This window comes from Centropristis striata, chromosome 23, assembly GCF_030273125.1.
Source record: "Centropristis striata isolate RG_2023a ecotype Rhode Island chromosome 23, C.striata_1.0, whole genome shotgun sequence".
In the NCBI taxonomy this organism is placed as follows: domain Eukaryota; kingdom Metazoa; phylum Chordata; class Actinopteri; order Perciformes; family Serranidae; genus Centropristis; species Centropristis striata.
In genome coordinates, this window is record NC_081539.1 from 15,221,217 (window position 1) to 15,247,820 (window position 26,604).

Genomic DNA, 26,604 nt, shown 5'->3' on the forward strand with positions numbered 1-26,604 from the left:
GCAGAAGCGTATTTGGACCGCGCATGCGCATTGCGCAGAAAATAAATTAAAAAATTAATTAAATTTAATTAAATTTAAAAAATAATAATAATAGAAAATAAAAAATAATAATATTAAAATAATAATAATAATAATAATAATAATAATAATAATAATAATAATAATAATAATGATAATAATAGTAATAATAAATGAAAAAATTAAAATAATACAAAAATAAAAAATAAAATAATTAAAAAACATTTTTAAGAAGTAAAAATGACAGTGGTGGAAGAAGTATTCAGATCCTTTACTTCAGTAAAAGTACTAATACCACACTGTGAAATGACTCCACTCATTTTAACTACCTAATAAACTTTTAAGTGGTTTAATTTATTAAATGGGTAATCATTTTAAATGTATCATGTTTTTCATTTTAAATCTTGACCTGAAATGTAATTCAAGCTGTCAGCTAAATGTAGAGGAGTAAAAAGTACAACATTTGCCGCAAAATGTAGTGGAGTAGAAGTATAAAATTACATAAAATGTACATAAAAGTACCTCAAAATTGTACTTTAAGGTCGTTGCCTGCTCGGGCCCTAATTAAATAAATAATAAATATGCACCAAAGCTGCCTGTACCCTATATAGTCCAGCAGGTGGTGCTCTCGTTCTCTATCGCTCTCGTTGTATTTCAATGATCTTTCTCTTGTACCTGTGCATATTATTTTGACAACCCAAAGCCTGCGGCGATTGTAAACACCTTTTCTAATGGTTCAGCTGGTGTAAAATATAGGCTACATTCCTATCAGAGAGCAGGCCACATCTGTCCTCTATCACTTCACATCTGGTCAGTATAGGGAACTGTTTATGTGTTGGCACAGAGTTAGGCTACCGGTAGCCTATATGATCTTGGATATTAACCAAGTACCATATGTGTATATGGTTCACAGGCTATTGGTTGGAATGCCAAACCATTCATGTATGACTTCTGCAGTCAAGTTTATTCATGCATCCTTCGAGGTTTTCCAGGCCAGGTGCCGTATGAAACTAATGCAATACCTCACACCCTCCCAGCACGTCTTTAACATTTTTTTTTTTTTTGAGAAAACCAGCAGACTGTGCTCCGTCCCTCCTTCCACGCAGAACAAGCGTTATATTCATCAGCCCTGGCTTGCAGTTACTGAAACTCCCTGCAGGAACTCCTGGCTACTTTACTCCACCGTTTGAGCCGCTGAACACAATGCCATTCATGCCACGGGGCGAAAACAGGCGAAGAGCCCGCTCCGTTAACCCAACAATGTGGAGAACATGCAGTATTTTTGGCGCATGGAGTCTACTGTTCTTGACAGAGGTCTGTGCGCAGTCTCAGCGGAGGTACACATTTATTTACATTTTTTTCCTCATTTAATTTGAAAGCTTTATGAGTGAGCAAGGTGTCTCATGTAGCGTGTGGAGAAGCAGCGTCAGTGGACTGGAGTTTATTTTAGAGGAATATTCTGCAGTCGGGCTGCCTCCAGTCAGGACGTATGGCGCATTGAATTAAATCTGTGTTAAATCAACCGCTGGCTGTCGTAAACGTCTAAATATGTTTTTGCTTTAACAAATCATCATCATTTGATTTCCCCCCTCTAGACCAGTCTTCACATGCGGCGGAAACATAACAGGGGACTCTGGAGTAATCGGGAGCCAGGGGTACCCAGGAGTTTACCCTCCAAATACCAAATGTGTATGGAGAATCACAGTGAGTCTAGTTTAACATTCACGTGTTTTTCTGTAATGCTGATGAAACATTTAATAGCTTAATTGTTTGTTTAACGCACAATAAACAGCTGCACAATATACTAGAATGATTCACTAACCCCAAACTCCTAATTTCCTTCTAAAAATACTTAACCACAGGCAGTTTAAGGCAGTTTTGGCTGACTGGCTCTATTTCATACTGTACATTAGTCTGGCTGGACCAAGTTTAATTTTGCCTGCACCACATAAATCAGGCTTACTGTTTCAAACATGTTAGTATCTGCAATCACATGTGGAGAATCTTGGAAGGTTTGTTCTTATTGTGACATTTTATTGATCTCCATAATGATTATGTGAAACACTTAATACCCCCTTTAAATTCCCACCCAGGTCCCTGAAGGAAAGGTGGTGGTCCTGTCATTCCGCTTTATTGACTTGGAGAGCGACAACCTGTGCCGCTATGACTATGTGGATGTTTACAGTGGCCATGTCAGCGGGCAGAGACTTGGTCGCTTCTGTGGGACTTTCAAACCAGGAGCCTTGGTTTCCACGGGCAACAAGATGCTCCTGCAGATGGTATCTGATGCCAACACAGCTGGGAGTGGCTTCCTAGCTGTTTTCTCTGCTGCCCACCCACATGAGAGAGGTAGGAAAACATGGGAGGAAGAAGCTTTGAAAATAGTATTGGCATTCTTATTGTTTCTGTCCTACACTGAGGGTAGCAGCTGTGTGGAGAATATCTTGCCGCTACCCGAGCATGTAATACAGAGCCACGTGGGACTGTGTCTCAGCCATGACTTCACCCCATAAAGGAATCTGATAGTGGCCTGGGAGTGTGTCTGTGTTGGCACAGGGTCGGTCTTTAAAAATAAAATTAACAAGGCTGTATAACACGAGCCGCTTCAGTGAGGTCATTGCATGGTACCACAATACTCAGGGGGAAAAATGAACCTCCTTCAGTAGAATCCAGCTTTTATAGAAGCAGACAGACTAAAACAATAGTTTTTCTTCAGCAAAAAGGCACGACATTTGGGGGGTTTATTTGTCCAAGACAATGATTTGGGTTTATGGTTCCGGCATGTGGACTAAAAGGAAGGAATATCTGAACACTTCTTGCAGTATGATGTGGAATTTCTCACCAAGCACTTTAGTAGAAGGCACAGGTCAGAAGTATCACTTAGAGCTGAATGAGCCTCTTCCTCTCTGCAGGGTTGCAAAGTCACGTCTTCTGTTTTTGTGGAATTTTAATGGTTGGTTCCCTGTATTCAAGGAGCTGACAGCTGTAATGGACAATGTCTTATTAACCAGCCTGCCTGACTCTTACACAATGGATGGCAGCAGATGGACTGAGTGTTGTCAATACTGTACAGCACAACATTGTTTAGTGTCTATTTTTGTCACTGTACTAAATTGTACTTCTTCTTTGGACATGTTGGAAACGAAACATCGATCTAAGTGTATGTTACAAAGAAAACGTGTGTTTAAGAGATTCAGATCTCTTAGAGTCTGAGCAGCTTGCCTGGTTATTGATGTTTCTCAGATGTTAGACGACATCGAAAGCATGATGTCTTTTTTAAACCGTTTACTCCACAGGACTAATAAGCGAGTTCCTTTAAAGGGCGAACATAATGACAAAGAATATCGGTTAATAATAATAGGTATCGGTTAATTTCAGGATCATATAATATTATCTTCCTCCCTTTAAAATAATTACAAATACAGAACAAGAATGATATTCATGATGACCATCCAAGATTAAATTATTTCTCCACAGGGGACCAGTACTGTGGAGGCAGACTGGACAAGCCCTCTGGGACTTTCAAGACACCCAACTGGCCTGAGAAGGACTACCCGGCCGGTGTCACCTGCTCCTGGCACATAGTGGCACCAAAGAACCAGGTCAGAACATTCAAATTTCTGAATAAAATGTCATGACCTGGCTCAAAGGAGATGACAAAATGGGAGAGACGTGGTGCATAGCAGATATAAAAATAGATTTATTTAAATAAAGTAACACAACCTAAAGTAACATAAGCATGAGGTGTGTACGTCAGTGGTTTCAGTCATGTAAATGTGGGTGCATTGATCATGTAAGGTGTAGGGTGTTGTGAAGTGGAAATGAATGAAACGCCAAAGGAACCAAAAAAGATGATCACCTCGGCAAAAGACAAACAATTAGGTCATCAGAGTGAAAATAGGCGGGGCCGTCACAAAAAGGAGATATTTTATATATATATATATATATATATATATATATATATACATACAGTTCTGATATAGGAGACAACTTAGATGTAGGCAAAGTGGCCTATTAAAGAGGTACCAAATAGATTAAAACATAACACCAGAATTATCCGTTTATCCACAGTCATTGATGATCCACGCTGAACATATTTTTTCAGAATGATGTCAGTGGTTCAATATGTGTGAAATATACCAAAACACATGTATAACAATTAACTGCAGTCTGTTTAGAGGTATTCGGGAAGCCTTTTAAGGCTCCAGCACAGGGGTAGGCAACATGTAGCTCCCTTAGCCCCTCACTAAAAATTATATAGAAATAAATAACAGTTCTTTTCAAATAATTCAGTTTTCCTTCATTACTGTAGGCCTAAAGTTATAGGTACATTCTCCAATTTTAAAAATGTGTAGACCATACACAGAATTTAAAAAAAACGTTTTTGCCATTTAAGTGAAGTAAAATATGTGTCATAGCCTCCCAACATCAGGCCCTTTGCCTTATCCAAATATCGCCAATGCAAAATATGTGTGGCTAGTCTTAAGTGTCCATAGCTAGGCTAGCTATGTAATTCAAATCCAATAAAAGAAAAGTCTTGGACTAAACTAGAGAATTAAATAGTGCATGGATATTTTTGCCTGTTTTCACCACCATCGCTGCTGGCTTAATGAAAACTTGTACACTTGATCTGGGGCAAGAAATCAGCAACTTACCTTCATTATAAGGCTAATAGGTTTTGCAGCTCTAGACAGATTTGTTTTGGCCATAAATGGCTCTTTTGAAAGTGATCCCTGCTCTATCATAACAGACAAGAAAAACAAGAAAAAAAAGTTACCTCTAGGTCTGCTGCATTGAGTTAGATGTTTTTTCTTTTAAACTGTCCAACATGATTAGAGGAGTGCAATGCTGTCTCAGTGGAGTCTTCTTTTAAGACAGCTCAAAGTGTACTGGGTGTGGAACAAGACTACATCATCCCACAAATGATCAGTTACCCTTTAATCAAACAGCCTACCCTGATAGACCTATTACAAGCTTTTGCTTGATGAAAGAAGTTTTCCTTTGTGGCTTGTTTCCCACTGCAGATTATTGAAGTCAAGTTTGAGAAGTTTGATGTGGAAAGAGATAACTACTGCCGCTATGACCACGTCTCCATTTTCAATGGGGCAGAAATCAACGATGCCAAGAGGATTGGCAAATACTGTGGAGACAGCCCCCCAGCGTAGGTGATTCTGATTTTATTTTCACTAAAACATCCATCCTCTGAAATCCCCTCAGTTTTACACTCAGTCTGCTTGCATTTTGCTTCTTTGCAGGCCAGTTTTCTCAGATGGGAACCAGCTCCTCATCCAGTTCCTGTCAGATCTCAGTCTAACCGCAGATGGCTTCATTGGACACTACAAGTTCAGACCAAAGAAATTCCCCACCACCACGATACCACCCACCACTACCACACAGCCAGTCACCACCAGGCCCATACGTAGGTAGCAACTTTTATCCAATAAAAACCTCTAAAGGTCTTCTAACATCTGTCTTTGTTGATGTAGCTAAGAGACACACTCTCTTGCTAACATGTGGGGGTTTTTCTTTCACTTTGAACACGAGGGACATCTGCAATCTGCTTCTGATAGCAGATCTGGACAGGGAAAAGTGAACCAGTTACGAAATCTGAACCAGAACTGCCTTACGGTACATGTGGAAAGATAACTAAAATAAGTTCTAATCACACTTTGACACGTAGTTGTAATGTAATCAATTTCCTCTATACAAAGAGTGACTAGAACATGCTGTACTGGGGGCTGCAGAACAAAAGCACATGTTCACACACAACATATGCTAAACCTGTCTTTTGCACACATTTTCTCTTGTGTACATAACATAAGTTTATATAGTGCGTGGGCTTGTGTCTGCGTCCGCAATCACAGCTCATTTTCATAATCAAACTCACGTTCCCACACACTGTTGTTTTTTCCCTTAGTCAAGCCAGGTTATTTTGGCGCCTTCCTGCCATGATGTCATACTGTGACAGGGCTTTCTGGTCGGGTTATCATTTCTGTCTTTTCCCTTTGCAGTGAGGATAATATTTAGACAGTCACCTTGTATTTTCTACAGACTCTTTACTATCCATAACTCCAAAAACAGATGCTCGCTCGACACATTATCTCACTATTTTACACACTGCACATTGTCTCTGGGGCTGACAGCCACTCATTTGGAGACACTTTTGTGTTACTGAGAATAAACAAGTGCAACAATAACTTACACACTTGCAACACTGACAGGCAGAATTACAGGGATTGAATTTTCTTGTGTGTGTGTCTCCGCAGCTCTGAAGTACTCTGTCGCTCTGTGCCAGCAGAAATGCAAAAGAAGGGGGACACTTGAGAGCAATTACTGCTCCAGCAATTTCGGTAAGAACATCATTGCAATTAATGTAAAACACATAAGCTACAGTGACTTTGCTAATGTAATATCTGCACATATTTACTGGTAATGTACAGTACAGATTCTTCAAAGACGTCAGCACTGACAGCCAAATCTCCCCTTAACAAGCAGTTTACAGTCCTGATCATGTCGCTATCTTTGCCTCTCTGATATCTCACTGCGCATCTCAAAGACTTCCTTGATAGTCTGTCAGGAAGTGAAGGAATACATACAGTAGGACACAGTCACCTCCAGTGTTAACACACACACACACTCAGCCTCTGACTGTGGGTAAACTGTTGATAAATGAGAGTGTTGATTCGGGCTCGGCCTCCGTTTGCTACTCTCCCGCTCTCTGATGTTTTCCTCTTGGAGATGTTTACCATATGTGTTAGATTGGCATTTCAAAGGAGTTCACTTGGATTTGCATCAGGAACTGAGGAAAGGCGATAAACGTGGTGGTGCATGTGGAAAAAGTCGCCCGTGTGATGTGGCGGTGGCGTCATCACACAAAGTGTTACATGACATTTTAATGAAGTGGCGAGATGGTAAATAGTTTGTCTTATCAACACTTTAAGCCATAACTGTTGCTATTGTTTAATGATGTGATGCATGCACTTTGAATTTGAGTTCACTGGTTTATGCAATAGCAGCATCAGATAGAATATCATTACTGAAGCAGGCAGTCCTCTGGCTATCCTCATCCCTGTCAGGAAATGAAACAGTATGTGAAGTCCAGACATATTGGTACCATCAGTGTAAAGAATCCTGCTCATGCTGAATGAGACGTGATTTGCTCACACTCCAACGGCTCCACTGTCACTCAGATGTCCTTGCTTTAAGTCAGGTCTAAACAACAAAACAGTACTTTTTGTATTTTTGGAGCTGGTGAGACTAAACAGGAAATTACTGAAACTTCACCCTGCACATTTGTTTGCACAACCAAATCAGAAAATAAGAACATACAGGAGGTAGTAATTCTCTATTCAGACCAATTAGCCTGTCAGGTGAGTATCTAGAACACTATTTTGTAGATTAAAGCTATGTGTTTTTCTATCTATATCAGACTGCATAGTATATAATATCGAGTGACCTCAGCTCCACCGACTCAGAAACATTTTAGCTGTCGGCTGGACAATTATATCACACATTTAACTTGTCCTTGTCACAGACAGGGTCATTGCCTGGAAAAGCTTCTCTTTGAAAGTCTTAAAATTACAGTAAATGATATCCTTGATGTTTTTGTGAGTTTTTGAGAAGGAGCTATTAGCTCACGGATGGATGGAGGCGCAGTAAAAAGGTCAGAAGGGGAGTGCTGAAAGCCCGAGAGGAGATTTTGAGAGACTATGTCGTTAATTCACCATGACATCTTTACAGACAGACTGCACTTCACAGGCAAGGACTGAAAAGTAGTCGGCACATAGTGGTCACTTTTATCTTACATTATTTATGATGACACTAAAAAAATCAGATTCTCTTCACTTAAACAGTTTTATCTAAAATGACTCACTGTAAATTTTTAGGCTCACTTTTCTATGACGTTTAAACATTTGGGTAAATTCTTCACGACTTCACTGATTTCTTATGTTTTGAACCAGCAGATTGAAATTTCTGGCTTTTTGTGAAACATCTTGACTGTTTTAACTATTAGATAGATTGCCATCAAATGTGGTATCCAGGATGCAAGTATAAATCTTAACATCTGCCAGATGGATTGATTTGTTTCATGGTTCTGAGGGGATGATTGCCACTGTCTATAGTGACTCTTGCATCACCACTAGGTTTACATTTGACTCTTTTTTTAAGAATGTCTCAACCACCATTGAACAGACATGTGCCAATCAGGACGATCTGTAATTCCTTTGGCGTTTCCTCGTACTTTCTATTTAGCGCCATCATTGGATCAAACTTTTAATTCATGCATTTGCTTCCAACTAAATACTTGCAAAACTGCTGACATTCTGACAACTGAATGCTGCCTCAGTGCTAATTAGCAAAAATTAACATTTTAACATGCTTGTTAGCATTTTAGTTTGTTTACAGATGATTGTTATTGTTATTGTCTGTTTGATAAGAGTCAGTAACAACTTCCCTTACTCTTTTGGCTTTTAAAAGTGTCATTATGCTGCTGCTGTCACTGTGCTCAGAGCTTTGGCTTTTGTTCTAACCTCAGCCCAGGAACAGCACATGCCACGTTAGTGAGGATTTTGTAGTTTAGAGGACTCAACACTGACCTCTCTAGATCAATATCAAAGGTTTTTCCTTATTTAGGAGGACGTGTGTACAGGAATGGCACATATTTTCTATTTATGTGACTATTTTAGGGGGATTTTCAGTGCTTATGTACAATTTTATTTGTCATGACCCACTTGTGTGTGAATGTGTGTCAATGACAGTGATAACCGGGACTGTAATTACTGCGGTGATGAGAGGAGGAAGCATGTACGCCACTGTCTCTATCATCAACGTGTACAAAGAAGGCAGTCTGGCCATCCAGCAGGCAGGAAAGACCATGAGCACCAAGATCATTATCCTGTGCAAGAAGTGTCCATTTATCAGAAGAGGTGAGTTTGCAGAGAGCTGGTTAAATCAAATTGGCCTATCTAAATGATGATACAGTATGCAGCTCCTGGTTGACTGTTTTGAATAACCCATGGCTCTGAGTTTGCCTCCTTTGCTGTGCCGTCACGCTCAGTTGGTAGAGCTCGCCCCAAAGTGTGAGGTGAGCGGCAAAACTCACTGTCCAAACAGTCAGAACAATAAATATGTTTATATGTTTGCATATAAACATATCGTATACAGACCTGCCGTGCAGAGATTCTGATGTTTGGCCTTCCTGAATGTCTCTGCCGTTCCGCCACTGCATTCAGGTTTTTTTTGTGTGACCTCACCAGGCTTGAACTACGTCTTCATGGGCCATGTGGACGAGGAGGGCCGGGGGAAAATCGCCCCTCACCACTTTGTTATGGCATTTAAGACAAAGAACCAGAAAGGACTCAACGTTCTGAAAAACAAGCGGTGCTGAGCTCCAGTAGCGCTGAGGATCTCCACTGGACAGGTTTGCCTGAGGCTCAGCTGTGGATGGAAACAATTAAGCAAAAAATGATCACAAACACAAGCCACAACAGCAAAACTAAATTTGGATGCAGATGCCAGAACAGAAAAGCTACATGATTCATTCAATTAGGGGCAACTTAGATATTTTTATTCATTAGTTTTGCTGCATGTTTTGCGATTAAACAAAAAGACACCAAGTCCTACAACTCTGTCTTCTGTTAAAAGAACGGCTTGTTTTGCAACCTCAGATTAATCAGCAGCAAAATTAGTTAAAGTTTCCATCCCTTTCCACAGCCCATTCTCACTCTGTCCCATCACATTCCTGTCATGCCCTGAGCAGGGATTTAAAGTGTAGCCAGTAACAGGAGCCCAGAATAGGGAGTACATGTTTCATAAAACAAATATTAATCAGATTGTTTAAAGATTTCAGTGTGCACATCTGTTCTGACATCCTGTAATGGCACTTTTAATGTCACATTTTTCCACATTCTACTTTTTAGTTGTTTCCTTTTGAGGCTGTGGAGCGCAACATGACTAAACAGTGGGATTTATTATTTAGTATGCATTAAACAAATATAGGCTTACATTTCACAGGCCTGATTAATATCCATAGGGGATTTGTCACAGCTGATTGTTGTAGTTTAAATGACGGCGTTAACAACCTGCAGTTAATTTTCTGTGTTAATTTTAATGGGCAGGATTTGGACGTTTTTAGGTGGTGATAAAAAGTGCAATATTTAATATATACATGATTCTTTTTTGAAAGATTTTTATGCTGGTTTTATGTGAAACAAATGAGGATCTTCCTAGTTAAAGCTCTTCTTCTTTAGTTTGTTTACAGATGCAAAGCACCGCTATAGCAGCATACATCATTTACTTGTTTTTAAAGGCAGAGGTATGAAATGAAAAATATTTTCATATGGAAAAGTCTGTGAATATTATTTATATTTTATTGTTTTCATCTTCCCAAATAAAACTCCTTTAACATGTCTCTTTTGTTTGTCTGTCTTTGTATTTAGCTGGAAACCAAATAATGCCAGGTAATATATGAATTGGTCTGCTGAGAGCGGTCAAAGCAGCTACGCTCTGCTAAGCATGAGAATGGATCAGGTGTGTGTAATGTGACCCTCACGTGGACTTGACCGCTGGGCAGCTGGCTGAACAGTTGACAGTTTTCTGGCTTTCTCAGCGGAGTAGCCAAAGATCAGTTTTCAAGATTAACAAGTAACTTCAAATCTCAAAAGCACAGTTGTATTCAACAAAATTAGCTCTTTATGCCATTAAAGCCCCAAAGGGTCAAATTTTTCCATAAATCTTTATTCATCTTTTACTTGAAAACAATGGCTTTCTTTATTTACAAAAAGGTTGAATAGCTGAATAATACATATGGGGGCCTGAGTCTGGAGGCTTTGGTGGAGAATAAATACTTTTCTAGTTAAGGTCCAGGTTTAAAAGTTGCCTCTGTGACTCAAAAAGAGCAGAGTTTTTGCACATGCTCGGGTCACACAGCATCCCAGATAAACGAGAAGCAGAGGTTTTGTCAAGAGGAGAGGAGTAAAGAGAAGATATATCTAGTCTTTTTTTTTAGCTCCTTGGGTAAAACATGGCATATTTGGAGGTCCGGAAGCCCAGCAGGTCCCTCATCTCATTGCGAAACTTGGAGAGGTCTTGGCGCAGGTCATTTAGATTCTCCACCGTGGCCTGGTCTGTGCTCTGCATCTTCTGCCGCGTAGAGGTCAAGTAGCGGTGAACCAGACAACACATGATCTTTTGATAATTCTCATCACGCTTCTGCTTCAGGTTCTTCCACTCCTAGATAGAGAGAAATGAAGGATTTGCACAGAACACAGAGTTTCAAGGTTAAGGGAAGGGGCTGAATTTATCCTTCCAGAAATAATTTCAAATGAAATCCCAAAGGTGCACTGGCAGCCATCTTTCAACTATAAGTTAAGGTTCTGACCGTTATGAAACTTTTTCTTACCTTGAGGCTGTTTTGTCTTTTCACCTTTCCCTTTGATGTGTGTGAACAAATCCACTTTCTCATGCTGGTCACCAGGTAGCAGACAGTCTTTGGGGAGGGGAGGATATTGAACGGTGGAGGCATGGTGCACTTGTCATCAAAGAAGCTTAGCCAGAGTTTGGCCCGAGCAAACTTCCACTCCTTATCCTCGTGATTCTGCAGAATTCCAAAAGCCAACAAGAACAGTGAGAATGTAGGAATGTGAGAATTAACTTCCACACACTGTTATCCATTTAGAGAGGAATCTAGAAAATGCAAAAACCTTGACGGGACACATTTTTCTGGTCAATAATGTTACACTTAGCATAATCAAAATCAAACATTTGTTCAAAAGGAAACAAAAAAAGTGCAGCAGGGCTCCAAAGTAAAAATTATTTAACATCTGTGCAATGTTTCAGGGTGAATTAGAGACAATCTAACAGTAAATGAAAACAGTTGCAATTTTCGGTTCCAAGTTGAACTCAAATTACCCTTGACAGCACTAAGAAATAAAGTAATTATGAGCCAAAAGTTCCTTTTACACTCACAGCAATTTGTCTGAAGCTTTTATGGAGCATGGCCACCAGCAGCTTGGTCAGCACAATAACCACCACAATGTTGTAGGTGCCTATGATCATGGCGCCCACAAAAGAACGCAGCTCCTCTGTGTAGCTGATACGGCTGACGAAGAGCGCAACGTGTGCCAGGGAGAAGATGTACCAGAACAGAGCGTAGCAGGTCCCCATAAACCTGTGAAACAGAAAAAGCTGGTAGATATCAGAAGGCATTTAGGTTACATATCTTTCAGATGCATTTTACAATATAATCCACAAAAATCAGTTAATCTAAAATTGAATATCTATTAAGTCTCTGTCACTGAATTAGGTAACATCACATCTATTAGAAGGGGGGGGGGGGGATCGATACAGCGTTGTATCGTGATATTTTGCATGGCGATATATCGATTCATGGCCGCCAAGTATTGATATTTTTGGAGGACGTAGCGGGCTCACATGTAGGAGTATACTGGAGATACTGGTATCATGTGAAACTAGAAGATCAAAGGAATCTACGGGCATCGTATGGGGAAGTTGTTGAAATAACACTGCTAATTAAGGCTTTTTTAATGTTTCATTTTTTGAAAAATCAGAGCAGTGAAGCTTAAAGTTGATGAAAGTTTGAGAAATGCTGCAGTTGTTGTTGTCGTCTATACATGTTTGATATCAGTTCAGTTCAGTTTGACTGAATACTTTGTTGGTCAGTCTGTGGGTTTGACTCTCATTGTGGAGAAATAAAGACTGAAGTGAGATGAATAGACTGAGAATTTTCTCTAATTAGACAAAACAATTCTTGACTGAATTTAATTTTATGGACACAAAATGCAGTTAAACAGTTAAATTGCAATATATTGTATTGCAATACTCACCATATCGCAAAATGCTTAAAATCGCAATAATATCGTATCGTGACTCAAGTATTGGGATAAAATCGTATCGTGGGTCCTCTGCTGATTCTAGCCTCTAACATCTATGCTGCATATATAGACTCTAACATCTCTCAACAAGCATTCTGCACATTCATCATTGTCGTCATCGCAGCACAAAAATGACAGACTGAGTTTGGCCCATACGTGTGGAATGCATCATTGCTCTGTTGCTGGCAGAATATGCCCTCGCAGTCCTTCGTTTGATTCTTGTCCGGGTCTTTGTGGTCCTTTCCATAAAGCTGGGTGAGTCCAATGGTGAAGGAGAATAACACCAACAGGAAGAGGCCCAAAAACTTTCCGAACTCCTGCAGCATCTGACCCATGGAGATCTAAAGAGACATGAATATTTGTCTGTTAATCCTGTGCCGCTTGATTTGATGTGCTCGAGTAGACATGAGTCACTTTTTTTCTATTTTTCAAAGTCAGTTTTCTGCCAGCAATCCTCATTAATCATCAAGGGTGGTAGCTGGGGTCAGATCTGACACCAGACGGGAAGTCTGTCTGATCCGTGCAGAATTAGATTGATTTCTTAACAACTGAGAAGTTTCTGCAGAAAACATGGAGCCTTATCTTTGCCTTGATATTTTAAGATGAAAATCAGATTAATCTTTTAGTCATGCATTGACTGATGTCTGGGTTATTTTATCTGCAGGGTTGATGTAAATAGATCTGATGAACCAGAATTTCTTTGTGTACACTTTTGAGAATAACTATTCCAGAAACAAGCCACAGGCCCTTTTCCCAGCATAAAAGGCACATTTTAAACAGTATTACTGATGGAAATATTCCATTAAAGTGTCCCGGTAAGCTGTGCTGAATAATTGCAGGGAGCACATCAATGGAATACAACATTATTAAAGTTATTAGTTACACCTGTGCCTTTCTTGCTATGATGAGTCAAAATGTAGTTTTATTTCTACCTGATTGTGATGTTTTGGCACTCTTTCAACACCTATTCTGTGTAAGTAAACTCTCTGACCACTCATGGCTCATTTCCCCCATGTTTTTGTTCAGCAGAAACCCCCTGAGGAGGTGGAAAAAGCAACATATTCTACCTGAGGGAAGACAGACAAACATGGACGAAGCCAAAAACAGGGCTAGGAGACAGAGAAGGTCTTCTCAGACCTTCGGAAACCAACTATTTATAGACCTGAGTGGCTTATCTGTTTACTAGGACCTAGAGATGCTCAAACAAGGTCAGAACGAGCTTGCCCTTGCAAACACAAACACACACACAGTGTCCAATGTGAGGGATGACCACTCTGACTGCACCTCAAGGTGATGGGCGACGGGAGTGTTTGCACTGAAACCCAGGCAGCTTGTTTGAGGAGAAGGGCTAGTCTATTTGGGTGATTCATTCTCTTGTCATGTCTAAATCCCTCCAGTGTATTCCTCTACCACTTTGTACATGTCTGATTTAGGAGCTGAGGGTGTTCTCTGCTTGCCCAGCCTGACAGGTAGCCTAACTTAGTTACTGTACAAACAGAGCAGGAATGCAGCAGGTCAGGAGCTCTTAACCTTGACTGGAGGTGGCTGTAATGCATTTACCTCAAATGCATCTGCGTACACACAAACAAACACTTTCTACCCACATATCGCCAAAATGGTCTACAGTACAGTACAGCAGGCTGTTTTTATATAAAAATGACGTACTTCAGAATGTTATTATAACAAGTTTGCACCAACAGATGTCAAGAAATACTGTACTTCCAGCATTATTACTTTTACTTATTTTTTCTTCTTCTTCTAAAAATAATAATTATTATTATTATTTTCTATACTTATTATTATTATTATTATTATTATTATTATTATTATTGTGATTTTTAGAGTGAAACAATTATAGTTGGACACTAAGGAGTATTTTAAGTACAAGTATTATGAAGACATTGAAAAAAAATAGACACAGACAAAAAAAACTGAAACTAAATTATAATGAAAAACAAATGTTTTACGAGTCACTTATTAATAAATATTAAATAATGTAATAAAAATGTAATTGGTGAAAATTAAATTTTGTTTTTTAATACTTTCATTTATTGCAAGTTCAGTCCAAATATAGAAAATAGAAAAATATTAATTCAGTCTTTTTTAGACCAGTAATAATAATACCATTAATGAGGTGAGAAAAAAAACGTAAGTTGATGTCCGATATGTCAATAGTGTTTTTGTACATTTTTAATCTGTTAATAGTTTGTGAGCCAGAACTGCTATTTAACTGTATATTTTCATTGCAATCATTCAAATACATTTTTATATTTCTCAGCAAAGCACATTGGTTAACATTTGTTGTTATATAATTGTTCTATAAATAAATGTACTTGACTTCCAATGAGATTTAGCAAACGAAAAAAAAAAAGTCCCAAGATTTCATTTTTATATTCCTTGTTTACAAAGATGTTCCTGGAACTGCCTAAACGCTGCTTTCAATCAGTTTTAAATGTTTCCCAGCTGTGAGTCACTTTGCACAATGTGTTATGGGCCAGCTGTTTTCACCAACACCAGTTGTTAAATGTTTTACACTTTTGCAGTGTGAAGACACAAGAGTTAATTTGCAAAAAAAGTTTAAAGCCTTTTTGGGAATTAATTAACATACCAGTTTGATTGATATTCATTTGAGTGTTCAATAAAAACATCATTTAAAAAAAAAATATATATATATTTTTTGCAAATGATCCCTTAAAATGTGCATGTAGTCAGCAAGTAGGGGCACAACTTGTGTTTGTCTCCCAAAAACACTCATGCATAGATGCCTCACGGTGCGCCATGGCCAACGGGAGATTAAAACTGCTCGTGAGGTTAAGTCTGGGCCATGAGTGAGCTCATTGTAAGCATACTGTTCATAGGAGATGAACACAGACACACACTGACACTCTCAGTCACTCTTTCCAACCTCAGTAGGGGGCACTGCCCGGCAGAAATGTGAGCTGGCCTCTTCAGGAAGTACAGAAACAGAAAAACTCGCATTACTGCAACCCACATAGTACTGCCTTGCTGTCTGTGTGAGAGTAGGAGCTCATCTGAGTGCAACTAATTGTGCGCTCGCATCTCACACGAGTGTGGAAATGTGTGGGCGCATGTGCATTAGTAGGGAGGTGTGTCTGGCCATGTGAGTGCAGCCCTGAACACACAGCCACATCTATTTCCAAAGCTAATAATTTTTCCATCCTGCCAAGCCAGACAGTGATGTCACAGAGTGAGCGAGCAAAAGAGAAAAAGAAGAGAGAGCGAGGCAGAAAGATGGAGGAGATTGTAGCTGAAAAGTGCTCATTAACAATCTACAGGGGCACCCTTAGTGTTTTATAAGTCAACCACAAACAGCACTTGACTTAATGACAGGAAGGAATCCTTACAAATAGACTGAGCTCGCAGCATACCTGAAACTACTTCATGTAGTAAAGTCACACATGGGGGAAAGATGAAATTCTGCCAGCAAAAAGTCAGATGTTGGCTGGCTGAACAATCTTTCTGCCAGCTGGCTGGTAGATACACAAAACCCTGATGCGATAAAAAGGGACACCTATGACACTGAGGTTGTTGAAAAGACAGAGAAAATATTCAAACCAGATTTTTGGCTTGTCTAGGAATGTGGAAAAACAATGACATAATAGAAGCTTTTTTGGCCAAATTGTAAAATAAGCCTATGTCTTTGACTCTACACAGGATATTGCTCAGCATAAAGAGATGTAACCTATGCAGCTTTGGGCTTTTTCTGGTACAGTTTAACGTCTTTACACAAGGCAGATGGTGAATATCGAACCTCCCCGTTTGAGAAATAGCAGAGTATGTCTTGTAGTTGTATGGTGATTTTATTAAAATATTAAATAAGCTGGAAATAGTTAAATGTCCGGATAGAAATGAGAAAAGGATCAACAGTAAGATATGAAAAATATGACACTATTGTTCTTCAATGTGGTAGTAAACAACCAGTGTACTCTAACAAAGGGGGGACATTGCCAAGTGAGGCAGCCTGAAGCCCACAGAAATGCCTTCTTTTGACAGATTAAATGTTTGCTTTACAAAAATTTGATTTATTTTGTGTTGTGCAAGAAGCATAAAGCAGCCCAGTACAGCTGTATTGCTAAACATTCCCATAACCTTTTGAGAAAAACAATTAGAGAGATTGTACATGTCTAATTCTGGTTCTAATTCTGTGTGACAGTGCCAGCTCACAACGACAAACAAGCTGATCAAATCCAGGATTTAGAAATATTTACAAAATACTTTTAACTTTAGATCTTTTTTGACAGCAATCTAACCATGAAGTACCGCAGTCATATTCCTCCTTACTTTACTGTTTGCTGTGGTTGAAAATGTCAGATCACCCGAATTTCAACATGTCAGAATAAAGCCAACATATCAGGCTGATGCAAATGCATTTTTCATGAATCCACTTAGCATTGAGAGGCTCGGAAACTGAGTTCTACTGCTACCTCAGTCAGTTTGGTTAGCTTTTGTGTGACTTTGGTAATCCAAACTAACCATTTAAAACACCAAAGTCTCACAATAACAAATTAACTAACCAATGGAAGCATTCTCACAATACCACAACACTTTGTCCACCTTCCAGTAAAACATTTATGTCCAACACCGTGGTTCAGACCAATCAGTATACTGTGTGGAGCAACTGGCAGCTACGGTGTGTGTGACGACACAGTAATTGTTTGTTTAAAACAGAAATGGCAGCTCCTAAAGAGGATAGTGTAGATGCAGTTATATCAGAACTGTAGAGTATTTCTTCATTGAAAGAGGAGCAAAGATCTGCACTGAAGGCTTTCACAAGAGTTTGATTCCTCGTCTTCTTCTTGATACTTGGCCGATGATTTACTAATCATCTGCCAAGTACTTTTGTGCGTGGCCTTTTTATTCTGTTTTCAATGATGAATACTCAGATGTTTCTGTGTGACGAACCATCTGGCACGTCAGGTAATGTTCCCCTGCCTGCTTCTGCAAACTGGAAGCATGCCGACCGCCATCTACTGCAGGTAACACAATGGATAAGCACCTCATACAACCCAACTTTAAAAAAAAATCCAAACTATCCCTTTAATACAGCCAAAATTGCAGTAAGATGGCAATAGATCGCACTTCTATGTGCCAGATTGTGATAGAAATCAATCCAGGATCCAATTAAAATGTGAAGTGGGTGTAGTCAGTTCCTCCAGCTTTAAACATGCTGCCTCAAGTGAAGTTTGAGAAATCTATTTTGTGTAGGCTCTAGTTCATGTAAAAGATAAAAATGATGATGGCAGTACTGTGATGCATATGGCAACTAAAGCTGCAAAGCTTTATGATGCTGTGTTCAGTTTATTATGAGCATATTATTACAGCAGAACACCTTCATCTACCGCCTCAGTTCACTGTGCTTATACTTAATGCTTATGATGATGGTTATGATGCTGCTGAGCACAGCTGGTGTGATGTTTAGTGTGGGCTTGTCCTTGAGTGTTCACACTTCACTGAGAGAGGAAGAGAGTGGGTGGTGTGTGTGTGTGGCCGGGGTTAGGGAGAATGATCGGAAGGAAAAGCAGTTTTATAATCATTAGCTAAGAATTTGGTCTTTTTTTCCTCATCCAAAGTGTTTTACAAGGCCGTGGTTGGATATATGATATCGAAAAATCCACAGGGAACACTCTCAAATATTTTCGCTGCACGTCTGGCTCCACTGGGAATCAAACTCTGAAAATGTCGAGCTGCTGAGCTCACAGCTGCTTCCTGTGTGTGTCACTGCTGTGTCGTACCTGGAGCGGCCCCAGTATGGAGCTGGTGGTGTACATGAAGAAGAGTCGCAGGTAACTTAGAACGTTGGCAAAGGCAAACAGGCCTTCAGCCACCAGGATGGGGTGGAAGGCATCCCAGTTCTTCCTCTCTGTGTCCTCCACATTCTTGAACTGAAGAACAAGCAAACACATTCATCAAATCAGGTGTGTCCGCTTGCTAGCTGGTGATTGGCACCTTATTCAGTCAAGCCTAATGACAGCTCTTTGTTAAAATAAAAGCTTCAGCACAGTGGTATCAAAACGAAAGCTGCTGCTGAAGTGGTGATATGCACAACCCTAAAGGAAATTTAAACCACTTTTAGGTGGCTAAAATCTTTTTGTGGCTGCCCCCATCCACAGCAGTACAAAAATATCCAAACTATCCTTTTAATATATACATTGGAAAACTATAAGAGAAAATCGAGACTGGTTTTACAGTTTCTGAGTAATTTTACACACCAAGCTTTCTTCAGAATGAATAATTCAGATGAAAATGTCATGAATAAAGCAATAGTTCAGCATTTTGGGAAATACAGTTTTTCACATTACCATGCAATTTTTCGATAGCTCTCTTTCACATCCTGACAGTGTTACCACTCTTTCTCACTCACTAGCCAGAAGCAGGTTAGCTTAGCTTAGCATGGAGACTGAAAATAGGGGCAAACAGCTGGCCTAGTCAAGTCAAGCACATAACCAACAGTAGAGCCACAACTTTTTAAACTTCCGTTTTTATACAGATTGAACAAATTGGATATGATTAATTAGTGTGTTAATGAATAAGCCTGAGGCCATTTTTAACTGCCTGCTAGCTGTAGTTTTATGTTAAACAGACATACATAAGATTGTTAACTTCTCATCCCACTGTTCAGAAAATGGGTCTATAGTTAAAACGAATTAACTTTCTGAATCCAGTGTAGATGCAGTTGTCCATCCTCTTCCATTCTCACCTTGCTATGAGCAACTATCTTGAGGGCAAAGGTGGCTAGATAAAGGGAATTCATCACGAAGCTCAGCTGGTTCCGAGACTCTTCCAGAAAGTCTTCCAGCCCTTCGTACCACAGACGCTTCACATCCGACCACACCATCCCTACAGGAGAGCAGGAATTCCCCATTACTGCACACACATATGCGCCATACTGGATAAAAGGAATCTTGCTGTCATCCCGAACACTTCAACCATAAGTCATCTCATGGTGAGAGCACAGGGGAAACAGGAATGTATGAGACACACAGATGAATGTCCTGAAAATGTGTCATATGTGGGATTTAGGGAGGTGTATGGAATTTAATAAAGATGGGTGTCTTTCTGTGTCCAAGTGGAATTTCAACACGTATAAGTGTACGGTAGGGATAGAAAAAAAACTTGACTCCAGTAGTATAGTGACACAGTGTTTATGCTTTGACTAAAAAAATGATGGCATAACATTGAACCTGATCGATCTGTTATTGGCTTCCATGGTTTCAACAGAAAGTAAGCAGAGAAGTTTGGCACAGAAATCCCTTAAGGTATTGATTTGACTTCTGTCCCTGAATAAACTTTCTCTGATTAGCAGGATCTTGGATTTAACTATGGGATGATTGAATTTGAGAATTCAGAGTGCACACACTCTGCAAGAGATGCATTGAGACACACAATGACACACACAAATATGCATGCAGCCCAGCCCATAGTCTCAGCATCTGATTTCCCCATTAATGTGAGGCATCTGGCTCGGGGGAATAGCAGGATGGAGAGAGAAGGAGAAAGATGAGAGGGGGGGGGGGCAGCGTGGGAGAAAAGGAGAACAATGGAAAGCAAAAGAAATGGAAAGCTGCTGTGTGCCTCGTCAGTGCTGTCTGTAGACATATTCACCTTCAAGAGCTCCCTCTCACATCCTGATAGCACCTTGTAAATCATTAGAAATCTCATCCTCGTTATTTAACTCATCTTGTTGATGCTGCAGAGGCCCCAGAGCATGAAATCTGCAGCACTGCATCACATCTTTGCAGTGCATGTGGAATAAAAACTGCTGAAGATAATAAAATTGATCTTTGATGTTGCTCTTTTGCACTACTTAAGGCATCTTTCCCCCTCTAGTGGTCTATCTTAGCCCATGGAAAAACCCATTACACTTCTGTCTAATGACTCAACTGCTGATCTCACTCCTGCAATTTAAAGAATAAATTGCAAATTACCGCACAACCATCTTCATAACATTGAATAATAGAAGTCAATTGCTTCTATATCCTCTTATAACCTGTCAGGTGCAGTTATTGGGATGATTTATCAGCCCAGAGATGATACTGAAACCTAGACCAATGAGGTGTGGTTGCGATGCTTTGTGTCTGGTGGAGAGGGGTAGAAAGCTGCAACCATGAGACAAATATCTCTGCTAAGAAGGCAGGGCCATTAAAGCGATTGAATGATCATGCTAATGGTTTCTTGGCACAAGAGGAAGGTAGAGAGGCCCATCCCCAGAGAGAGACAGAGTCAATTTCTATCTGTCACTATCCAGCCTCATCTGAGCAGATATGGCTTGTGTACATGTGTTTGTCTCCATGTTTGCATGCATGTATGCTGAGTCGAGTGATAGCAGCACTCACATGGACCACAGGGGAGACAGAAGAAACTTCCCCCCTCTATAGCGCTCAATTAGAAGCAGAACTGACGGATTTAATCCAGTCAAGCCAGGCTTTCTGTCGTTTAGTATAGAAACAGCTGTTTGTCATGTTCTGCCTGATAGGATTATGGATACAGGATACTGGACTTTAGCCAGACCATAACAGGAATCTCTCATTTTCACTCCACTATGCATCATTATTCTATTAAATTTTGGTTTGTATGATTGGATTCTTATGCTATTCTTAGTTCTATTGTGTCCAGTAAGAGATGAATAATTATTCAATTATAGAAATCTGTAATACATATTATATTTACAATATATGTGATGCCGCTCATCACACAGCCCACATACATTAGTATGTTATTTGTTGCTTGAAAGCTGAGTAAAAAGCTGACCTATGATCCAGAGGATGAGCAGGTAATCTATCATCTCCAGTGCAGGGCCCATGGTGTTTTTCTTGCCCTCGTTGTAGACCAGAGAGTACAGGTTGAGCAGCAGCAGGAAGGTGAAGTAGGAGGCGCTATGGATGATGAATTTGACAAAGGGTGTGTGGATGATCTGGCCCACACGAGAGCGTGGCACTAGAAGGTAGCAGACGGAGAGCAGCGGCCAAAGCATTGCCACGCTCAGCACCGTGGCCATCTTTAGACAGGTGTGTTTGCGCCGGTAGCTGGCCGTCTCTCCGAACCAGACGGTGTTGAGGAACTGCTGACAGTTGGACTGAGCCACAAACTGTTAAAAGAGCACCGGGAGAGAATGACAGAGAATACATTAATGTGAAGCTGCCTACCAGCACATTTTTAAGTGACTCAGCTGCGAACTTATCACTGTTCTGGTGTAAAAATTTGACAAAGAACCTTATCAGTGTTTTTGTGTCAACCTTTTCATACTGAGCCATCCCAGCTGTAAAACACCCCCCAGCTTCAAACTTCCAATTTCAGCCTGTCTTGACTGCAGTTGCCTGGAGGAAGCACTCCATCATACCAAAGTCATATTTCTAAGCATGTGGTGTGCTGAAGCAGATGTTAAGTCTGACATATAGGACAGTAAAGAAAAAGGTATATTTTTCCCCACTCATCTGTGGATAGTTAGGGAATGAATGATCAAGTAACATATCAAATTATTCCCCCAACCCGCTTGCTGATTTGTTTGCGATTGAAGCTGCCAGAAAAACATGAATGCGACAGTTGCAATTGCCAGTCTAACCTCTTTTTGGTTGTACTTGATGGCAAGCTTGAGTCGACTGAGGTTCATTCGCTCCTCCAGTAAGCCTCTCTTGTCAACATGATCCTCGCTGGATGTGTGGTTAAGAATCACTTCTAGCTCTCGAGAATTTCGAGCCTGAGCCAGCAGGTCCTTGGCAAACATCTTACACTGCTTTGCCAGCTCCTCATAATCATTCCTGGAGCAAGGAAATTAAGATTCAATCAGGCTGCATGAACGATTAAGATCTTATCTGGTATGTTTCATAAAGGAAAGGGGCATGCAATATCACTGTGTGCATGCATGTACATATTTTTGTGTGCGAGCAACAAGTCTTCATGTGCAAAGAAATTAAATAAACATGCAGTGGCTTGATGGATGGATGAGCAGCAATCCTACCTGAACTCCACTTCAACAAGGCTTAGCTCCTTGAGGTCTGCACTCAGCTCAAAGGCCCTGAGGATGGGATCTTCTTCAGTCAGCATGATCAGAGAGGGGCTGGCCAGGCAGCGGTAGATGTCCAGGCGGAACCTGATACGAAAATACGGAGGTGGATGAGGAGGTGAAAGCGGTCGAAAAAAGAAAGGGGTGATGAAAATGTGAGGGAAAAACACAAAAAATAACAGAGGGAGACAAAAAGGAACTCTAGAAACAAGCCATCTAGCTGCTTCATCTGCACCTGGCATGACCTCTGTGTTGTTTGCCAGCCAAACCGCAGACTGATTCATTTAGCTTACTGTGTGGGAAGCTACACTGCCCTGCAGAGAACACAAAAATGCCCAGCAGAGGAGATCTGCAAAATCGCATCTGCAAGCATAAGATGGAATCAAAAAACTAAGAATCACTGCTTCCCAGAGCAAATGTTTCTGGCTTTGCAGCTTATCCTTAAATTGCAGAGATATTATCTTACGCCTTAAAACCAATACTTGCATGATAAAACATGAATACACAAATACAGGCAAACCAAATACTGGCTCTCTTTAGCTAGATAAGTTGAGCTTGGCAAGAACAGAGAGCACTAGGAGTCTGCTGTGGGACAAAGAGAGCACTGTAAGCATTCACAGTGCTGCAGATAAAAGCATTTACAGAAAGTTAAAGCATATGATAGTAAATCATTTCTTTCCAGATGCTTAAGATGACATTCTCCAGCTGATGCTATCATCAAAACAAGGTGCCGCGATGTTTAACAAGAACCTTCCCTGAACACTTTACTTTCACTTGACAGGCCAAATTGATTCATAGCTGCTGTTTTTAAGTCCTTACATACCAGAGCCAGGCCAAAATAATCATTGTGTAAAATAACACAGACATCATCTGGAAGAAAAAGATGATGTTGACCATTTCAAGTTACAGTGATTCAGCTAACACCAGTCTTCTGGGAGCTTATTGCAGATGTAACCAGTTATACTATTACAAATTTCTGTGGTCGAGGTCAGTGATGAGGCCTGTACCTGGAGTGTCGTAAGCTGTCCTTCTTGTTTTTAGCATTGCAGAGCGTGCACTCGCAGCCTACAGCATGGGGCCGGGGAAGTGAGATGTCCTGTTTCAGCAGCATAGTCAGGATCTCGTAGTTGTTCCTGTGGGCTGCAAGGATAACTGGAGCCACGTCCATGGTGGTGGAATACTCTGGGTTCTGAATCCGCTGCATCAGTTTCTAAAAAAGACAGAAAAATCTGGAGAACTGTGCAGAAATTATAACAAAAGATCTATTTTATCACCCTGATTTTTGCATCTACAGTGTTTTTTCTTGAAAGAGGATTTATAAGCAATAATGAGCGGACACTAACAGCAATGGAGGGCTTGGAAGATCGCCTCGGCCTGTGGTTGAGGAGGATGTCCACAGCTCCCACCACTTCAGAGTCTATGGCCACCAACAAGGCATCTGTCGCCTACACAGAAACAGAAGCATCATTTTGTAAGATGCCATAACAACTTAGATAACAACAATACTGCAAGAGCGATGGCTTGTGCATGAAGTGTGTGTTTACTACCTGGCAGCCATGCTCCAGAAGAAGCTGCAGGATGTCTAGATTCTCATTCTCGATGGTGATGGTGACGGCATCCCGGCCCAGCACGTCCACGCAGTTGAGGTTGAGCTCGCCATGTCGGTTCTCCTCAAGCAGTTTCTTCACCATGTAGTAGTCACCTAGACACAACACCGTTAAGAGAATCCACTTTAAGACATTCTTGCAGAGTTCTATAAAAGCAGTGAAGTATTATCTGCGGACGGCACCAAACAGACACACAGTTTCAGTCATGAGGCTCATGAACAGGCTCAGCTCCAGCAGTCCTCTTAACCCCAGTCATGTCTAACAATAACATCTCCCTCAAAGGACAATGTCTGTTTCTGAGCCATGTGAGACTTTATATGGTCACAGTTGCAGTTACTGTACACATAAAACACCCTCTGTCTGTGCAATGTTCTTAACTTATCAATGAATCTGACGGAATGAGACTGCCCATGCCCTCTTTGCTTATTCACTCTCTGCATCCTGTGTTTCTCTTCACTTTGTTAGCTTTACTTCCCTTGTTAGGAGCTGTGAAATGTCAGCAGACCAGGCATGGAGAGAAACTTTCAAAAGAGCAGACGTTCAGCTAAATATATCTTAACCCCTGTGGGCACATTTCCACAGTGGCCAACATGTAGGCAGCTGTGAGAGGTATTCACTAAGAAAAAAAAGTGGTATGACTGTACAGTTTGCTGCTTGCTGCAATGACCCTGCTGGAAATCTGTCAAGCTGTTAGTCATGGTTTACCTACAATGCATTCTGGCCATCTTATATCACATACAATGCTTCAGTAACATCTCAACCAATCAATAGTGTAAGCCTGCTGCAGTCACCTGATTCCAACATGAGCTTTCCTGTCATCTTAAACACACCATATTGAGTAGAAAAACAATGAACATGAGATTCAGGTTTACTTTGGAAGCTCAAGAGACAAATGACAACAAACCTTTCTCGCATGCCAGCAAGAAGAGCTTCTCGTCCAGCGTTGTTTCCTCTTTCACCTCTCTCACATCTTTCAAGGCCAGAAATTTATCCGGAGAGGAAGCGTCCGTGCCCTGGTACAGAGCTGCCATTACGACGGAGAGCGAGTACGGCCAAACACTGATGTGCATCCCACTAGAAACCAGCGACCATTATATAAGAAAGCCTGTCATATGTGGCGACATGAGAGGAGTCCTTTTTGGTTGTTGTTATTGTGTGTCGCAGCAGAGGCTTTAAAGCGTCGTCATGAGACTAAACCTATTTCTAGTGTTGTTATTATCGTCGCATCCTTGCTGCGCGCTTCTCCCGGCTTGAAATATTACCTTTTTTCGCACGAAATGACTTCAAACTTCGGTTTCATAGATGCAAGTGGCGACTACTGCTCGATAAACGACACACTCATCTCCGTCGGAGTGTTTACATGCACCATCTTCTCGCATCGCAGGCTCCTAGAGGGATCTTTCTGGTCCTGATGCTGCTGACGAGGCTGCTACTGCGCATGTTTCCTCCTCCACCTGCTCGTTCATTTCGCAGGCGCAAAAGCCGCTGTGTTTCACGATTACGTAACAGGGCACTTCAGTGCAGCTTTGTACTGACTATATCAGTGTGTGTATACATGCAGAGATACTGTGGCTGCATTCTTCCTAGCCTGCTGCCAAAAACACGTTTAACAGATATGTGCAAGTCAAACAGAATTCATCCAGATTACAATTTATGGGACATTTGGCTCATGTGATAACCACATCATACTTCTTTCCGTTTTTAGCTATGTAAACTATATAACTTTATGGCTAAAGGCAGTCTAAATGCATATGATCATCCAATGAGTCAAGGGAAATATAACACTATGGTCTGGGCATGCTTATGTATGGACAGACTACTGCAGTAATGTGAACATGTCTTTAAAATTGATGTGTTTGGACATGCGTGAGTGGAATTTACTGCATATGGATTATGAATAGAGAGGCAGACATATATCTGTGCCCCTGGGCACAGAAATGTAAAGTAAAAGGATCAACACCTCCTCTACATAGGAGCAAGACACATATTTTCAAGCTGTTTATCCTCTTTTTGTGTATCTTTGTGATCATTTTTGGTTTCTCTTAATGGAAGAGAACTAGATAAA

At 40.6% G+C, this 26,604-nt stretch overlaps 2 protein-coding genes across 4 annotated transcripts; one reads left to right on the forward strand and one right to left on the reverse strand.

The window, feature by feature from the left end:
• The first annotated feature begins 552 nt into the window (after nucleotides 1–552).
• pcolce2b (procollagen C-endopeptidase enhancer 2b) lies at nucleotides 553–10,419 on the forward strand. 3 transcript variants are annotated; one of them, XM_059327005.1, is made up of 11 exons: nucleotides 553–828; nucleotides 932–1,015; nucleotides 1,125–1,355; nucleotides 1,614–1,722; nucleotides 2,112–2,367; nucleotides 3,496–3,620; nucleotides 5,043–5,179; nucleotides 5,274–5,437; nucleotides 6,285–6,368; nucleotides 8,778–8,945; nucleotides 9,276–10,419. In XM_059327005.1, exons 2-11 carry the CDS (start codon nucleotides 945–947, stop codon nucleotides 9,404–9,406), a joined length of 1,476 nt encoding a protein of 491 aa, XP_059182988.1. In that variant the 5' UTR covers nucleotides 553–828; nucleotides 932–944; the 3' UTR covers nucleotides 9,407–10,419. The 3 variants fall into 3 exon arrangements, with proteins under 3 accessions (XP_059182988.1, XP_059182987.1, XP_059182989.1); XM_059327004.1 differs by having other exon boundaries at nucleotides 553–1,015; XM_059327006.1 differs by lacking the exon at nucleotides 9,276–10,419 and having other exon boundaries at nucleotides 553–1,015; nucleotides 5,274–5,441; nucleotides 8,778–8,903.
• Nucleotides 10,414–25,954, reverse strand: trpc1 (transient receptor potential cation channel, subfamily C, member 1). The gene is made up of 13 exons (XM_059327003.1): nucleotides 25,444–25,954; nucleotides 24,480–24,634; nucleotides 24,276–24,377; nucleotides 23,940–24,142; nucleotides 22,888–23,019; nucleotides 22,492–22,687; nucleotides 21,681–22,017; nucleotides 19,630–19,769; nucleotides 18,665–18,814; nucleotides 13,068–13,252; nucleotides 11,986–12,187; nucleotides 11,420–11,614; nucleotides 10,414–11,250 (listed from the first exon to the last, which is right to left on the reverse strand). The coding sequence occupies exons 1-13, from the start codon at nucleotides 25,607–25,609 to the stop codon at nucleotides 11,023–11,025; spliced, it is 2,391 nt and encodes a 796-aa protein (XP_059182986.1). The 5' UTR covers nucleotides 25,610–25,954; the 3' UTR covers nucleotides 10,414–11,022.
• Nucleotides 25,955–26,604: the final 650 nt, after the last annotated feature.

What these genes read in the sequence shown, in the direction of transcription:
- trpc1 (XM_059327003.1), bottom strand. Translation starts at nt 25,609, where the DNA reads ATGCACATCAGTGTTTGGCCGTACTCGCTCTCCGTCGTAATGGCAGCT. An exon ending in GACAGCTTACGACACTCCAG is followed by an intron (nt 23,020 to 23,939) that starts GTACAGGCCTCA and finishes TTTTCGTATCAG; the next exon opens with GTTCCGCCTGGACATCTACC. An exon ending in GCTCATCCTCTGGATCATAG is followed by an intron (nt 19,770 to 21,680) that starts GTCAGCTTTTTA and finishes GCTCTCCTGTAG; the next exon opens with GGATGGTGTGGTCGGATGTG.
- pcolce2b (XM_059327004.1), top strand. Translation starts at nt 849, where the DNA reads ATGTGTTGGCACAGAGTTAGGCTACCGGTAGCCTATATGATCTTGGAT. An exon ending in AATGTGTATGGAGAATCACA is followed by an intron (nt 1,723 to 2,111) that starts GTGAGTCTAGTT and finishes ATTCCCACCCAG; the next exon opens with GTCCCTGAAGGAAAGGTGGT. An exon ending in TGCCCACCCACATGAGAGAG is followed by an intron (nt 2,368 to 3,495) that starts GTAGGAAAACAT and finishes ATTTCTCCACAG; the next exon opens with GGGACCAGTACTGTGGAGGC.